This window comes from Silurus meridionalis, chromosome 17, assembly GCF_014805685.1.
Source record: "Silurus meridionalis isolate SWU-2019-XX chromosome 17, ASM1480568v1, whole genome shotgun sequence".
In the NCBI taxonomy this organism is placed as follows: domain Eukaryota; kingdom Metazoa; phylum Chordata; class Actinopteri; order Siluriformes; family Siluridae; genus Silurus; species Silurus meridionalis.
In genome coordinates this window covers 22,423,530-22,441,831 of record NC_060900.1, presented here as the reverse complement: position 1 = coordinate 22,441,831, position 18,302 = coordinate 22,423,530, and the positions used below count along the sequence as shown (strand labels likewise).

General features: G+C 39.4%; 1 protein-coding gene across 3 annotated transcripts in view; it reads right to left on the bottom strand.

The window, feature by feature from the left end:
• Window positions 1-10: 10 nt before the first annotated feature.
• Window positions 11-18,302, bottom strand: part of LOC124400410 (tight junction protein ZO-2) — a 57,218-nt gene continuing 38,926 nt past the window's right edge. For all 3 annotated transcript variants that reach the window (XM_046872224.1, XM_046872225.1, XM_046872226.1), the window contains 16 exons: window positions 16,704-16,815; window positions 14,736-14,851; window positions 13,846-13,909; window positions 13,094-13,244; window positions 10,111-10,219; window positions 8,753-8,972; window positions 8,468-8,646; window positions 6,637-6,732; window positions 6,098-6,177; window positions 5,801-6,011; window positions 4,967-5,067; window positions 4,421-4,645; window positions 2,822-2,974; window positions 2,228-2,557; window positions 2,058-2,140; window positions 11-1,193 (listed from right to left, as the gene is read on the bottom strand). In XM_046872224.1, the coding sequence (XP_046728180.1) occupies window positions 1,016-1,193; window positions 2,058-2,140; window positions 2,228-2,557; window positions 2,822-2,974; window positions 4,421-4,645; window positions 4,967-5,067; window positions 5,801-6,011; window positions 6,098-6,177; window positions 6,637-6,732; window positions 8,468-8,646; window positions 8,753-8,972; window positions 10,111-10,219; window positions 13,094-13,244; window positions 13,846-13,909; window positions 14,736-14,851; window positions 16,704-16,815 (2,408 nt within the window). In that variant the 3' untranslated portion in view covers window positions 11-1,015. The remainder of the gene's footprint in view (window positions 1,194-2,057; window positions 2,141-2,227; window positions 2,558-2,821; window positions 2,975-4,420; window positions 4,646-4,966; window positions 5,068-5,800; window positions 6,012-6,097; window positions 6,178-6,636; window positions 6,733-8,467; window positions 8,647-8,752; window positions 8,973-10,110; window positions 10,220-13,093; window positions 13,245-13,845; window positions 13,910-14,735; window positions 14,852-16,703; window positions 16,816-18,302) is intronic.

The window sequence follows — 18,302 nt, the reverse complement described above, 5'->3', positions numbered from 1 at the left end:
GAAATTCAGCTGTAGTTCAGTAGAGTCCTTTTTTTTATTATATATTTATTTGGTGTTAAAGTCCAGTTTGGTGCACTCATTTTACTGTATATTATGTACACAAACTGGAGGCCTTCAAAATATTGTTCATGAAATATAAAAGCACTTTACAACCAGCATGTGAAGGTACAGCAGACCAACACAGAATGAAGTTAGAAACAAAACGAAATGCTGTGAGGAATAAAACAACGTAAAGCAACGTACAGCAAACATAGTAGACAAACAATCGTCCTTTCAGGCACTCTCTCATACACACAAACACACAGACACAAACCTGAGCCAGGCTGTGGGAAACATGACTCTGAACAGACTTTGATACTCCTGGCTGTTGCTTACAGTAAAGACGGGGGTGGCAGGTGAACAGTATTACAGTATTAAGGGTTTTGGTGTCGTCTTTTCCCTGTTTGCCCTTTGAAGCTTGTGAGCAGCAGAATAATATTTATTGTCCAGCGGTCTGGATTGTCAAGTCCCCACACATCCATATTAGAAAGTACTCAGAAAGTAAAAGGCACTTCAAAACATCGTAATGAAATCTAGTGTATTATATAATATAATAATTATACACTCACATGACCAGAAATGACAGAATGCAAAGGCTGAGAAGTGTACACTCTTAAAAAAGCTGGCCTGTAGAGCACACCAGGCTTAAGGTTGTCATGTACAGTAGCAAAAGACAAAGAGTCATGGCAAGAAGGTTCCTTAGCTTGGAATAAACCCAAGTTGTTGCATAGGCAGGAAAGAAGTGGCTCCTTCCTTCCACACAAAGGAAAAAAATAAACTGGCATAAATATTTAGATATAGCTTTTTTTTCTTTTCTTTTTTTTTAACAAATATGCCATTTTGTCCAGATAGATTTAAATCTGAAATAAAATAAAAATAAGGAAAAAAATAAGCAGAAAGGCTTGGGCATTGGAAGCTGTTGGAAGCCCTGGTAGTGGAATGGTGGAACAGTGTGTGGAGCTTAAGCAGACAAGCTCTATAGCTCTGTGTCCTGATATTCTTGTGTGTTACGATAGTAGCCGTGTTTGGTCTGGTCGACTAACTGCCGCCGGTACTCCTCCTCACCCGTGTCCTCTTTGCTGGGGAAGGTTGTAATGCTGTCTGAGTAGGACACTTTGGAGGGAGAAGTCTGAGGTTCTGGTCTCGCACTGGATCTGTGTACAGAGAAACAGGGTTAGACAAGGTGATCATTAGGGTTGCATTCATTATGACTAATGTATCCTTCAACAATACATCTCAAATACACTATATGGACAAAAGTACTGGGACACCTGACTTTTTCCAGCCACATGTGGTTCTTTTTCAAACGGTTGCTGAAAGTTAAATTGTCTCTGGATGCAGTAGCATAAAATTTTTTCTTCATGTGAACTAGGAGATCCAAACTTGTTCCAGCCTGACACTGCTTCTGTGCACAAAGCAAACTTGAAGATATGCTTTGCATTGGGTGGAGTGGAAGATCTCCTGCTACAAAAAGCTTTGACCTCAACCCTATTAAACACCTTTGGGATGAATGTGAATGCTGACTGCACCCCAGGCCTCCACACCTCACCTACATCACCTTAATAACACCCTCTTTTCTGAATGTGCACAAATCTCCACAAGCACACTCCAAAATCTAGTGGAACATCTTCTTAGAAGAGTGGAGGGAATTATAAGAGCAAATTGGGATTAAATGTGGAGTGTGATGGGCAAAAAGCACATACCATACTTATGACCAGGTGTACGCAAACTTTCGGCAATATAGTGTAGATCAACAACATACATCAATGGTTTGGGTGAAAACATTCCCCCGTGTTTGATTTCAGTCAGGAGCCAGACTTCAGTTTGTCACACTGATATTGTGGAAAATGGAGAAGAATCTGTGCATTTTTCTGACAGATGTCATTTTTAATGCCCTAACTTTCACTACACAGAGTTACCATGGTATCAAGGACTGGAATCAATAGACATGACTTACTGGTTTCTTTTTTGGGTTTTGGAAACCTTTCTTACTCTTGAGGAGGAAACAGTGCTCTTACCCAATAGGTTGTGGTCTGTTGTCCAGTTTCGGAGATTTTACAGGGACGGCATAGATGTCTGGATGCTTCTGAGCAATCTCAAACTAGCAAACAAAGTATTGTTCATATATCATATATTTTGTTTAATTTACTAACACCAGATTTTCTTCACTTCCACACATGGTCATTACCCTTGCATCCTGGGCCTGCTGGAGCTCCAGCACCCTTTGTGCTCTTGCAAATTGGTCCATCTTCTCAAAGGCTTTCAACTTGCCCAGAAAGGACTTTTTGGAGGGGTCCTCAGGGCTCTGCACAGGAGGCCCCCGGTCCCTGATGGGGCTGTCCATTAGACCTCTGGGCGGTCGTGGCACAGAGGGAGGCTTCAGCGCTACTGGAGGTTTGCTTATGCTGGGTACATTTTGAACATGATGGTGCTCAATGTTGACAGGGCTGCTGACATTTGGCTCCCTTGATTGGTTGAAGTGTCCGTGTGGGACCTCACCTTGAGCCAGCGGTTTCACCTGAGAGAAAAGAACACCATGTATAAGAATCAGGTGAAGCTCTTGCTAAGTCAACCAAACCTTTTCTAATTATGCACAAATATGAACAGTTTTACAATGGCAGAAGAATCAGAAGTCTGATATCACAGCATATGGTACATAATGTTATAATCTCTACATATTTTTTTTTAAATGTGTGAGCGTTTTTTTCGTAGGTTTACAGTCCAATCTATATATTTTTATCCTTTTTGTGTGGATTTGCTCCATGGGACATATGACACACACCTGGATGACTGCAGGGCTTGGTGAGCGGCTGACCTTGGGTGGCTCAGGGAGGAAGGTCGACATTACCGGAGGGCTGGTTTCAACCGGCGACTCTCTGTTCAGCACGCCCATGCGGGAGTTGAAACGGATCTCTGGGCTGGACTTCCTGAGAATCTACAGGGCAAGCACAAAATTACAGACAGGGATAGTCTGGTTTTATAAGGTTTCACTTGGACCACTGGATTCTTCTGGGCAAAAATGGCTATTCAATAAAAATACTACAGCAAAGTCAACAAATGCATTAAAACCAATCGAAGAAAAATCAGTTTTCTACGCATGCATTCAGGTCAATTATTTAATTAAAGGCAGTTTATTAAAATACATACTAGAGTAGAAATTATAGAGATGTTAGTTAAAAAAGGGGAGGGTTTTCAGATTGTTTATATATATTTTTCCCTGCTTAAGTTAAGAAACAGACAACATAGTTGGTTTAGCAAAATACTCTCCCTGCTTCAAATTCAAATCATGTCCCATCTGTTCAAAATCCATATTGCTAGCAGAGGTAAGATATGGAAATGTGCAACAAAACTATGACTACAATTGGTCTTATTCATATCCATCTCTAATGTCACTTAAAGGTAACTGTTAATGCATTAAAAATGTATCCATACTTTTATAAGCAAAACATGTTTTTAAAGCCCTGATGCAGAGGATATTAAGAGATAATGAAGCAACTCTGTAAACATGTGAAATGCTGTCAAACGTTTGTGAACACCTGACCATAAGATTGGTATGTGCTTTTAAACATTGCATTCTGTATTTTGTCCCATTTTCTGTTAGAAATTTAAGACCACATTTCAAAATGTAGTGAAACATCTCAGAAGAGCGGAGATTATTCTAAGTGTGCTCATTTAGCCACAAGGGCCTTAGAAATGTCTGCTACTAACAATGGTGAGAAGGCCTGGGGTTCCATTTCATCCCAAAGTTGTTTGGTACAGTTAAGGGCAGAGCTCTATTGCAGGTCACTTAAGATCTTCCACGTCAACCCATGTAAATCAGATCTTCATGGAGATCTCTTTGTGCACAGGGGCATTATCATCTAGTAACAGATTTAGTTTTTTCTAGTTCAAATAAAGGAAACATCAAATGCTATTGCATCCAAAGAGATCCTATACAACTGTGCCAACTTTGTGGTAACAGTCAGGGGGAAAAAAACACTTTTGTAACTAAAGTGTATGTTGGTTGGGAATGTGGTATTTACATATATTAAACAGTAGGGGGCGGAAGTGATTAGGTTCATGTATATTATTTTGAACTTCAATGATTTTTAATATGATTCAGATATCTATCTGGTCTATGAGACCAAAATCATGATCATATAACAATGTGCAAAGACCAAAAAACAAAGACCTTCACACAGTGTGTGTCTGTGGAGTGAGTGTGTTTCATATTTGAGTTTATATTATTTGTTTGGTGTAATATGATCATTGGACCGTGTGCTTTTAGTCACATGAGCGAATACCGAAGACAAATTTCTATTTGTTCATTCTCTCTCTCTCTCTCTCTCTCCCTCCCTCCCTGTGTGTGTGTGTGTTTGTGTGTGTGTGTATACTCTCTGACCTCCTCTGGCATGACCGGCTCAGAGGATCTGCTGATTGCTGACACTCGCTGCCGCTCCAGCGTTTCCTCATGCTCATTATCCGTATAAGCTCCTCCCTCATCAGCCGTGTCATCGTAGTCGCTGGTAACGCGACAGTCCATGCTTAAATAGTCGGCGCTCATAGTCGACAGGTACGACATACGGTCATCATGGAGATCAAGCTCTCCCTCAGCCGTCCCGTCCAGCTAAAAGAGACACATGATGGATCTTGGGTACAGACAGGAGCACAAACAAGAAAACAAACCACACATACACATACAAACACACACATACACACACAAACAAAAACAAAGCTGTAGAGAACAATCAAAGAAAGATGAACAGTAAACAGCACAGAAAGAAACAAAAGACATCTAATACGACTAATGAATCGATAATATGAAAGAAAGCAAAGGCATGCGATGATGAAAATATACTAACACCACTAATTCAGGTTGATGAAATAAAGGAAGTGTGAAAGAAGGGATAATGAATCAGTATGAAGAAATCTGATGTTTGGTGTTTACCTTCCCCTCCGAGACCCACACTGCTTGGGTCTGCTGTTGCCGAATGCAGTCCTTCAAACTGCCGTACCATGCGTCGTTGGCTGCGTTCAGATCAATAACGACTAGCATAGTAAAGAACCAAGCAGAAAGAGAGAGTGCAAGAGAGCCGAGAGAAAGAGAGAGAGAGAGAAAATCAAGAAAATTCGATCTGACCACTTTGTTCTGCAGCTTCACCTATTGACCTATTTCGTTAACCGCATCTCCATCGACTGAAAATAAAAAAAACTAATTTTTTGAAACATGCTGCTGCTTTCAGAAACAAACTAATATCAAATGGGAGCGTTGTCTGTTCAGTACTGCACTGTAATATTAACTGTATCATACATTCATACTATAATAAGCAGTACAGAATTGTGGTCAATATGAGTTATACAATAAACAGTGCTGTTTATTCTCGCTTCTGATTGGTCAGAATGTGTTTCATTTAACATTGGCTGCAATTCACATTATAGGTTTATAGCAGGTTTTCTTTTCAAATGATAAAAAAATAAATAAAAATTATCGGCTTGTCATCCTTTAATATATAAAAATCATGTGATTTTTGGGAGATTGGTGTTGTATAGGAGGGAAATATATGGGGGCATGTGGCTATATATCAATAATAGCAATAATAATAATATTAATAATAATAATAATAATAATAATAATAAATAATACCTGGAGAATGGTAAGAGTAATTCCATCACAGCAACCTATTTATTACAGTTGCCATGTTGTGTTTTATTCCTCACTTACTAAATAAATAATTTCCAATAATTTATCAATAATTCATACACACATATCTCCGGGACTCACCAGTGAAGAGGTGTGAGCAGGATTTCCTGAGCTTGATGGCCTGATCATAAAGTTTGCGGGCACTGCGGTTTGAGTTAGGGATGATCCTTTGCCTTATGGTCTTAACCGCATGCTTACTTTCTGGATTAAAGAAGATGACTATGGGGTACCATTGTGTGTAGTTTAGCGTGTCCACGGCCTTTGGAGTCACGTCCAGCAGAGCATGTTTATCCTGGGCAGAGCAGAAACCAGAAAAATGATGAGTTTGATGTGATGCAAGGTTCACTGTGCATATGTTCGATAAATCGTATGCATTACCTGTTCAATTATCTGTCGGATGGTGTTGAGACGCACCACCCCCGAAGACTTCTCTGACCCTGCATCTTTAGGTTCGGTTTCTAATAAGCAGACGTCACAGAAAAGAGTAAATCATAGACATGATCACATCATTTTTAATAAAACATTGCAAATAAAGGGATAAAGTGGATAGTTTATACATTTCAGGATTCTGTTTGGATTTTTCTGTCCCTAAAACTAGCTTTGCCCCCACACTTCTGTAACAAAGCTGCTCAGCTATGTCCCAGCTTTCATTATTGTTACTTGAAGATCTGGGGGTCCAAAAATGACTATTCCTTTAAACAATCTGATCAAAAACAGTGTGTTTCTATTGCATCATTGTGCCTCCTGTGTGTAGATTTTAGGGATGGGCAAGTATAGCTGAACAAAATATCTGGAACAAAACTACTGCTCTCCTAGTAGCTGCCTGTGTCCTCAACAAACATCCCTTTCCAAGTTAAATATTGTCAACTTTCTTAAATCGAGGAGAGTAAGTTTTAAAACTTTGTGTCTCCACTCACTGGCAACGGTGAACTCGTCCGGCAGATCTGTGGCCAGTTTATCACTTGCAGCGTCAGCTATCGGACCGAACAGAACCACAGGCCTCCGAAAACCAGCTACAGCACAGAAAGAAAGAGGTTAGTAAAAAAACAAATCCTGTTCAATTAAAGAATATTACTTGGAAGGTGAGATGATGCCTGAGAAATGGAGGAATGTGCTGGTACCTATCTTTAAGAATAAGGGAGATGAGCAGACCTGCAGTAACTACAGGGGAATTAAGTTGATCAGTCACATCATGAAGTTATGGGAGAAGTAGTGGAAGCCAGGCTGAGAGTACAGTATGGTTTCATGCCGAGGAAGAGCACCACAGACGCATTATTTGCTTTGAGAATGTTGATAGAGAAGTATCAGGTCAGAAGATCAGAAGGAGTTGCATTTTGTGTTTGTGGATTTAGAGAAAGTGTATGACAGGGTGCCGAAAGAGGAGTTGTGGCATTGTATGAGGAAGTCTGGTGTGTCAAAGAAGTATGTGAGGGTGGTGCACGACATGTACGAGAGCAGTGTGACAGCAGTGAAGTGTGCAGTAGGAACGACAGCCTGGTTGAAGGTGGAGGTTGGACTGCATCAAGGATAGGCTCTGAGCCCTTTCCTGTTTGCAGTGGTAATGGACAGATTGACTGACAATTTCAGACAGGAGTCTCCATGGACTATGATGTTTGCGGATGATATTGTGATTGTGGTGAGAGTAAGGAGCAGGTTGAGAAGAGCCTGGAAAGCTGGAGGTACACGCTGGAGAGAAGGGGAATAAAAGTCAGTTGAGAGTAAGATAGAGTAGATGTGTGTGAATGAGAGGGAGAGCAGTGAAGTGGTGCAGTTGCAGGGAGAAGAGGTGGTGAAGGTGGTACCTGGGGTCAACAGGGCAAAGTAATGGAGAGTGTGTTGGATAAGTGAAGAAAAGTGTGCAGGCAGGGTGGAGTGGGTGGGGAAGAGTGGCAGGAGTGATTTGTGATAGAAGAGTATCTGCAAGAGTGAAAGGGAAAGTTTATAGGACTGTGGTGAGACAGTGGCATTAAATAAAAGACAGGAGGTGGAGCTGGAGGTAGCAGAGCTGAAGATGAGATTTTCATTAGAAGTAACAAGGATGGACAGGATAAGAAATGAGTTCATTAAAGGGACAGCGCATGTACTGTAGGGCGTTTTGAAGACAAAGTGAGGGAGGTGCGATTGAGATGGTTTGGACATACATACATACAAATACATACATACATACATATACATATTGAAAAGTGAGTAGAAGGTAGACCTTTTCTTTCAAATTTATGTAGTATGAAGTAAAGACTTATAAATAAACTTTTACACAGCAACAAAGGAATTGCAAAGCTAAACCTATTTTACTGTACATTAAAAAGCTCTTGGTACAAAACAAAAGGATTTGGGGGAAAAAACCAACCTTCACTACTAATGTTTGCAAATAAATCAAGCTAGTTATTGTTTATGAATAAAGTTATGTTGCTAACTTGAGTGGGCATTTATGTGCTCATTTTTAGCTCTGACTTTTTAAAATAATATGTTTTTCTCTTTTTTTCCATTCCATGCATTACGGTATTGTAAATGGGGAGAATAAGACATGCTCTGTGTGTCAGTTCTGCCCTAAGGGTTTGCCGGTGAACGGTTCTGGCTGTAACGAGGTTGTTAAAGTTTAATCAGCACCAGCTCCTGCACCTACTGCCTCATGAATGCCACTTTGCACCAGAGCTTAACAGTTTAATTATTTTCCACACACCCCTCAGCTATTCACATGTTTCTATATCCTTCTATTAATACATTTCTGTCTGTCTCTGAGTATCCTACCCTCTCGCAGCACCACCCGTTCGTAGGCAGGAAAGCGGGTGGAGACGAGGTTCATATCTTCTCGGTTCTTGCGCAAATCCTTCTTCTTAGCTGCTCTCTGGCCCCGGAGTCTCCAGAAGTCTGCTCTGTCGCTGCTGGAGGTTTTAGGAGTGTGCTGGACATTAGTCATCTGCTCAGCTCTGGAAGAGGAGAGAGGAAATGGTGAGCAGGTTGGAAGGTCCTATTATTATTATAATAAAAAATTTATTCTACACTAGAAGTCTGTCTTTTCACCACATGGTTCACCTGCTCTTGTTGGGAATGACACCCTTCTCCAGTAGCTGGTTGTCTTTGCCCACACGGATAGCCAACCAGTTTCCAAGCTTGCCATCATACAGAGTATCCACCACTTTAAAGATGTCGCCCCGACAAAAGGCCAGGCACTGCGGCTGTTCCTTCTCATAATCAAAGTGTGTCCGGATAAAGAAGGAGTCCCCTCGGCCGGACACGAGAATGTCTTTGTAAACTAAGACAAAAATAGAGGAACTTTCAACACCACAAATAGGTGACTGCAAGTAGAATATTGGATCTTATACATGAGTGTAGTTTTGGTTAAGACCTTAACATGGTGAGATTTTTTTTTTTAACTATAAATAGTTCCTAAAAACAGACTGAGATCTGTGTGAAAAAGGGAAAGAGCTACATTTAAATATTTATTCCCATTTCATCATGAACATTTAACAGCTAATAAGGGACTAAAAAAATGTGATGTATGGTTTATGTCCAGTTCAAAGTTCATCAGACTTATGTTTTTACCCCTAATGTTAATAATAGGACAGAACAGAATGCCTCCAGTGCCTTCAAGATACATCCAAGGTAATACAGCCGCAAGTAGACAGAAATACAACTTGAGGAGAAACTTCATTGAAATCACAAGATTCTTCTGTTTTTACCACTCTATTATCTTCCCATATGCTATATGAGAAAGCGAGAGCAATAAAAGAGGAGAAATTAAGGTTTGTAATAAATGTCTAAAAGCAGAACTGCAGCTCTAGTCAGGATTTCTTTATAAGTTCATAAGTTTTCTCTCACAGCAAGCAGGCAGCAAAACCTGGTGAGAAAGAAAGAAAAAGAAAGGAGTAGCTGACAGCAAAGGTCAGTGCTGTTTATCCTGGTAGGATGCTGTGAGGTAGGGCGTGACTCTGGTTGGTCTCCAAATTTAATAACTCACCATGAACCACATAGGCATTAGACCGGGGTGACTTCACACCTGATTAGATATTAAACAAACAGCCTGGGCAGCTCTTAAATCTGTCATGGTTGCTTAGGCATTTCTTACATAAACACCGAACACAGTTATACTGAGGGGGAAATTCTCAAACACGAACACAAGCCATAACTGAATGTCAATGTGTAGAATTTCAGTATTAACTCCACATAAATATGTGAAAATTGTTCTTTCATTGAGGAACACATTCTAAATGTACTGGGCCACATTTTACATGAATTCCACTAGGCCTTACATGGCCGTAAATAACTGGTTCACTGCATTACTCCAGTTTTGGAAAGTTGGATAGTTTAGTAGCTTTCAAAGGTTTTTTTTTAAGATTTTCTCATGTCTGTCACATTTTTCAGTGTATACAGAAAGAAGGATAAAGTCTCACCGTCAGCTTTGCTTTGTGCCAGTATAGTGATGTTGTCCCCTTTAGGAAGCTCCAATAGAAAGAGTACTGCCTCCTCACGTATGATTCCTCGAAAGTCTACATTATTGACCTGCAGGCCAGGATCGCAATCGGTTTAATAAAAACATATATATATATATATATATATATATATATATATATATATATATATATATATATATATATATATATATATAAACAACACACACACACACACACACACACACACTATTTTGCCAAAAGTTTGTGGAAACCTGGTCATAAATATGGTATGTGCCTTTTGAGCATCACATTTCACATTTAGTCCCAATTTTTCTTTGATAATTCCCTCCACTCTTCTGGGAAGATAATCCACTAGATTTTGGAGTGTGCTTGTGGACATTTGTGCTCATTCAGCCACAAGGGTGTTAGTAAAGTGAGGTACTGATGTAGAGTGAGGAGGCCTGGGGTACAGTCAGTGTTCCAATTCCTCCCAAAGGTGTTAAGATCAATGCTCTATTGTAGGCCACTCAAAATCTTCCTTCCTACGTTCTGTCTTTAGCTTTGTGGTAACCGTTTGGAGAAGAACCACATGGCAGGAAAGGTCAGGCGTCCCAATACTTTTGTCTATATAAGTATACATATACTTTATACATTTTATATATATATATATATATATATATATATATATATATATATATATATATATATATATATATATATATAATTTATTTATTTATTTATTTATTTATCTTTTTGCATGTTTGTCACACTTTAATGTTTCAGATCATCAAACTAATTTAAATACAGTGGAACCCCGTACGAGCATAATTCGTTCTTGAAAATTGCTCGTGTGTCCATTTGCTCGTATGTTCGAACTGATTTTCCCCATAGGAATGAATGTAAAAGTGATTTAATCCGTTCCGAGATCTCATTCGATTGCTTATTTCTGCACTTAAAAAGTATTTGTAGCCTATTTTTAAAAACAAATACACAGCAAATGACCGTAATATAAACATAATTTAACACTTACTCATGTGCTAGTGGTTGATTGCGAGTGTGAGACACGCACCACGCTCGTAACCTCCTCGGTTTCCATGGTAATTCTATTTACTTTCGTTTTCACAGCACCATCACTGATTTTCTTGGGAGACATTTTTCAAGATTTCTAGTGAAATAAAAATATAAAACTAAAAAAAAGTTACTGTGGGAGAGCGTATGAATACGGGAATAAGGAACGCCACAACAGGTCAGGTGCAAAGGCTTTACATCCAATTTTATTTGTTTTTTTTGTGTCGGTCTGCTTAGTGCCCCACATGTGCGCGCACACACACACGCACACACACACACACACACACACACACACACACACACACACACACGCTCTCCTCCTTAAATGCACCCTCCTATCACTTGAAAAGAGAGAACAATCATTAGGTCACATTAACTTCAGGTGAGGCAATCCCCTGCCTATCTGCTCCCGGACCCTCCCTCCATTCACAAACCGCCGCTCGGCCACACCCCCGCTGCCACAGTTATGTTTTTGCTGCACTGAACAACGAGAGCAAACGTGTGATACGTCATCAACTAAGCGACTGATGCGACCCTCCGCCAAAAACGGGGAACCGGCAGCGTGAGTTTGCTCGTGCCTTCGAAATTTGCTCGTGAAACAGGGTAAAATTTTGCGAGCGAGGTTGCTCGTATCTCCGTTTGCTCGTACAATAGGTTGCTCGTACAACGGGGTTCCACTGTATTTGTAAAAGATAACACAAGTGAACACAGCATGCAGTTTTTAAATGAAGATTTTTATTATTGAGGGAAAACAAAATCCAAAACTACATGGCCCTGTGTGAAAAACTGTTTTCCCGCTGTTAAAACTGTGGTTAATCACACCTGAGTTCTCTATTATTTCTCTAGCCACACCCAGGTCTGATTGCTGCCACACCTGTTCACAATCAAGAAATCTCTTAAATAGGACCTGCCTGACAAAGTGAAGTAGACCAAAAAAATCCTCAAAAGCTAGACATCATGTCGAGATACAAAGAAATTCAGAAACAAATGAGAAAAGAATAATTGAGATCTATCAGTCCGGAAAAGGAGAACCTTCCAAGGAGTGGCCGGCTGACAAAAATTACCCTAAGAGCACAGCGACAACTTATCCAAGAGGTCAAAAATAACTCACAACAACATCCAAAGAACTGCAGGCCTCACTTGCCTAAGTTAAGGTCAGTGTTCATGACTCCACCATAAGAAGGAGACTGGGCAAAAATGGTCTGTATGGCAGAGTTTCAAGACGAAAACCACTGCTGAGCAAAAATAACATAAAGGCTCGTCTCAGTTTTGCCAGAAAACATCTTGATCTCCAAGACTTTTGGGAAAATACTCTGTGGACTGACAAGACAAAAGTTTTTGAAAGGTCTGTGTTACATTACATTTGGCATAAAAGTAACACCGCATTTCAGAAAAAGAACATCATACCAACAGTAAAATATGGTAGTGGTAGTAAAATGGTCTGGGCTATTTTGCTGCTTGTTTGTTTGACTTGCTGTGATAAATGGAACCATGAATTCTGCTGTTTACCAAAAGATCCTGAAGGAGAATGTCCTGCCATCTGTTCATGAAGGCTTTGGAGTGGCCTAGTCAAAGTCCTGACCTAAATCCTATTGAGATGCTGTGGCATGCTCGAAAACCCTCCAATGTGGCTGAATTGCAACAATTCTGCTTAGATGAGAGGACCCAAATTCCTTCACAGCGCAGTAACAGACTCATTCCACGTTTGATTGCAGTTGTTGCTGCTAAGGGTGGCCCAAACAGTTATTAGGTTTAGGGGACAAACACCTTTTCACACAGGGCCATGTAGTTTTGGATTTTGTTTTCCCTCAATAGGAAAAACCTTCATTTAAAAATTGTGTTTACTTGTGTCACACCACTGTATATATAAGCTTACTGGAAACATCTAATCTTTTTGCTTGTAGTTGTACTGTACCTTCATGATCTGGTCGCCAACACAAAGGCCCTCCTCCTCTGCAGGGCTTCCTTCCTGAACACCGGCGATGAAGATGCCCACATCATTCCCTCCTGCAAGCCGTAAGCCAACACTCTCCCCTTTCTGAAAGCTCACCATAATAGTGTTTGGCCTAAATGGGGAGAGAAAGAGGGCGAGAGAGAGAAAGTAGAGGCTTATTATCAAGGAATTCACTATATGATTTCATCATGTCCTGTTTACGCAACCATGTACCGGCAATCACTGAAGACTGCAAAGCTGCTAATAGATCATCTGCATGCATTAGTCTGTTCATGCCATATTAAATAAAGGATGACAAAAACATTTTTATAATCAAGTGTGTACACCTTTGGCAATATATTGTCCTTTTCCATTAAACTAATACCAAGTTGTGTTGGTTTCTTATTGGTTCAGAAGCATTTTTTATTGCCATGTAATTGTGTACAATTCAACGTCAATCTACAGTCATGGTGTGTTCAGTGATCACTAATTTTATGCTAGAAAAAGAACCCCATGTGTCCTGTTGTTTTCTGTTTTTCTTTTGAGTCAGATCTTGTTTCTATGTCATGTAAAAATACTCAAACTGTTGGCATATTTTAATCACCAGTACTGTGTAAGAACAAAACTGTGTAAAGTGCTTTGGCACTGACACAAAGGTTTTAAACAAGGAAGCATAAGGAACAACAGTAAACCTTCACATTAATAAGTCTATACAACAAAATTACAGTACTCACCCATACATCTCCTCATCCTCAGGACTCGGCCGCAGCAGAATTTTTGGTGTTTTTCTGATCGGTGCTGGAAATCAATACACATGACTTTTGCATGAGATTTGGTCTGACATACACCTCTTCTTCTGTCTCATATACACTATATAGACAAAAGTAGTTGGACACCTGACTTTTTCAGCCATATTAGGTTTTTCCCTGAACTGTTACCACAATGCTGCAGGCACATAACTGCATAAAAGGCCTTTGGATTCACAAGCATTCAATTATCCCTTCACTTGAGCGCCAAACCTGTTCCAACATGACACTGCCCCTGTGTACAAAAACATCTCCATGAAGATACGCTTTATGGGTTGGAGTGGAAGATCTCATGCTATAGAGCTCTGACCTCAACCCTACTAAACAACCTTTGGGATAAATTGGAACATTGACTGAACGCCAGGCCTCCTCACCTCACCTACACCCTTGTAGCTGAATGACCACAAATCTAAACTAATACACTTCAAAATCTAGTGGAACATTTACCCAGAAATGTGGAGATTACAGCAAATGGGCACTTAATGTGAAGTATACTGTTTAAAAAGCACACAAATGTTATAACCAGGTGTCTATAAACTTTTGTCCATATAGTGTGAACATGTGGTTTAGTAATATGGAGAAAATCTCAAATGATTGACACAAAAAGCTTTTGTAAGTAAGCATTATACATATATATTCAGCAAGTATAGTTTACTTCTTGTTCAGAACTGTGTCTGCGTATCCCAGAGTGCATAGTGATTGCTTTTTCAACTATCTCAAGCTGAAGTTATTGTTAATTTTTTATTTTCTTTATCCTTGAGATGTCACTGGCGAAGACATATACATTGTTTATTGTTCTGTTCTCATAAACACAGTACCTGGAACATCCTGTGGTGGATCTTCTTGCTCTACCTGCACAGCAGGTGCCTCTTCTGCAACTTTGTAAGGAGACACTGGTGGACTTATCTTGGTCAGTCTGTGCTGAGGCTCCTCTCTGGAAAGAAGAGGAGCAAGATTTACCAGAAAATCTCAGGTTAACCTCCTGAATAACTAGAAAGGTTCAAAATGTAATTGCTTTCTGATAACTGGAATAATAGGGAAGAATTCATGAGTTCCTTTGATATATATCATAGCAAAGCCATTTCACTGAGATACAACAGAAATCCAAGCAAATAAACATTAAATCAAATAAACATTAAATCAAATGCATATAACACTGCACTACATGCTTAACATTGTTAGCTATTCTAATTGAGTATAAGCATATGATATTTATGAATATTTGGATGTAAAACCCTACAACTGAGCTTGTTCCTTTCACAGATGGTGCCGTGTTGCTGCAAATCAACACTTCCTGGCATATAAAAAGAACAGTTATCGGCCCAAAGTACCCTTAAATAACAATTCTGCACCCTCTAGACTGCACAGTAGGTAAGAGGTGAGTAAGGAATGCTCAAATCGCCTGGAGGGGTCGACTTTCTGCTTTCATCATTTTCCCAGAATTTGTGGGTATTATTTATTTGTTTGTTTGAAATAGTGGGATATGGCGAGTCCTTGGTTTAAGGGAGGGGTTCCCAGAGACATATTTTGAAAATGTAATGTATTTCAATTTATTCAATACATATCTGTATTTGATAATAAACGCTGGCTTTCAAACATAAATTTCCCTTAGTTATTAATAGAGGTCAAGGCCCCGATAGTTTATTGCAGGAACTATCGACTATCTGCAAAAATCCATACTGATAGTTTTCTCGCTTCCGGTCCACTGTCATTATGAGAGCAGCTTCTGGAAACAAATCACTGATGCCATGTTCTGTTTGTTTTTACAGATGGCACACAGCACGTAGTGCACTATATTAAATGTATTTTTTATAATATAATTATATTTATATAATTAACATACAGTGAAATCTCGGTTTGCGAATAAACCCAGGATATGAGCAAATCAGTGTAAGAGCAAAAATTTTAATACAATTTGTATTGGTTGTGAGCGATGTATCGGTCAGCGAGCAAATATTCGCACCGTATTGCATTTTTCTTGGACAAGTACTAAGGCATGATGATCAGCATTAACCCAGTTAAACAGCAGTTAATTTGTTCATTATTTGTATTTTTTATTGTTAACTATTTATTGTTATTTATTTATGATGTTAGGGTTTATGGATGTGTGGAACGCATCGAGTGAATTTCCTTTATTTTTAATGGGAAAAATAGTTTTAGTGATTTTGGGTTGCGATTTTTTTCTCCAGAACGAATTAACAACGAATCGCAAGCCGAGGTACCACTGTAATTATATTTATTTCCTTTAGCACATTTTCATAATTCAGTACAGATTTTTAATTTTTGTAATAAAGTTCAGTACAATTTTACATTAAGTGTTTGTTTTTTAAACAGTATCCATTTTAAAAACGATCAGTTCATTAATCAGTTATCGGCAAGTACGATCCAACCAAGCTATCGGTATCTGTAAAATCCACTATTGGTTGACCTTTAGTTATTAACATAGCCTAATTATTTGTTAGATTCACCCACAAACCATATGCATATGCACAAGTAAATGTTTTAATGTCAAAAGCAATGAATATGAAAGAATGTCAATATGATACTAATAATGCTCTTTTAATTGGCTTCAAAACCCCTTTAAAAGTAATGCTCATTTGTCTGTACAGTGCATAACAAAATAAACTAATCTAGCATTAGGAGGCATCATAAATACATGTAAATACTCTGGCCCATGTAATTCTTAGTGACTGACCCAGCCCGAATTATAAAAAGTAAAAATTATGTGACCCTGAAAGAAAATGGTTTGGGGGACCCCTGGTTTAATGTCTCAGAAATAAACATACCTGGCACTCTCTCGTGGCAGCTCATTGGATGAATGGGAGGAAATGTCTGACTGCCGTGACTTTTGGTCATCTTGTGGTGAGTATGACCTGTAGGATTCCATCTCAGAGATATCTAAATAAAAAGATAAAAAAAGGAAATGCAAATGAGAAAGTGAGGTGCATTTCAAGTGCTAGTGCTGTAAGACCCTCCACCAGATGCCCCCCGAGAGATAGAGTTTACACACAACTCTGAGAGTTATTCACTGTGTGTTAATGTGTCAAGATCTGCCTCGTCATAACACACTGACAACCAGGAGGGCAGCTTCGCCAGCACATCCGTTGCCATTCGGGGGGGTTTTAGGGAAAGAAAAAAAAAGTGGGAAATGGCAGTAAGGTTTTGGCAGTATTGAACTTCAAATGAGTTACAAAGAGGCAGAACGGAAAAGGTGTGTGTGAGAGAGAGAGAGAAGAGTGTGTAAGATCTGATGGAACAGGACACCCATTACCCCGCTGATGAGACGTGCGAGAGACACATACATATACAGTGAACTGTCTTGGACAGCAGAGCTCTAATGTTCCAGGCAATCTCCATGTAAAAGAAAAACTGTTTCTTAAAGCTCTACTTTTTCCAGGGTAGTTCAGAAAATTCCTGTTAATAAGAGACGGGATAACAAACGACACCAGTACGAAACAGATATCTGGACCAGAAAGGTTAGGTACGACATTCAATCCCAAGATACAAAGCAAGGTAAGAGTGATTGCGTGACAAACAGGAAACGGTGAGAGAAATGAGAGATAAAAAGAGAGAGAGAGAGGGAGGGCGTTACTGTGTAGCTGGGTGCTGCAGGTGAACCTAAGAGCATGTCCGCTGCTTTAAGAGAACTCTTCAGCTCCTCGCAGTGCCAGTGGTGGCCAGTGCAGCATGCCTAAAACACACTCTGTTACTTTGCATAAGACACACACACATACACACAGCCATAGATATCAGCCAAGAGCATCTGCGCAGGACTAAGTCGAGCACTAAATAAGAAAATACAGGAATAGAAATAATGTGTCCTCTAGTAGCAGTCATTAATATGTGACCATAGGGATGCACCAATCAGATACTGTGTATAAGAATTGCACTAAAATGGCAGATTTAAAATACATATTGATTTTATGAGGCCTTTGCTTCAGAGGGCAATCTTACAGGGACAGTAGTGATGGGTCATTCATGAACGATTCATTAATTGTGAACGAGTCTTTAAAGTGACTCAGAAGAAGTAAACTCAAAGAGTGATTCGTTAATTTTCTACTGGACACCCATGCGCAAAGCATCGCAAAATCTCCGTAGGTTATGTACTGGAAAAAGAATTGAGTAATTCACCTTTCGACTCTTTTAGTCCGAGTCATTAGTTCTTTTATCACGTGACTCTCATAGACGCTGCACAATGCAAAAGATCAGGATTTTTTGGTATGAATCTTGGCATTATTTTTACAAGATGCTACACAATGCAATAGATCAGGGTTTCTTTTGTTAGGAATCTTGACATTATTGTTACAATAATTATGGGAGTCATGTGACAAAATAACTAACGACATGGACCATAAGATATTAGAGGTGAGCTACTCATTTTGTTT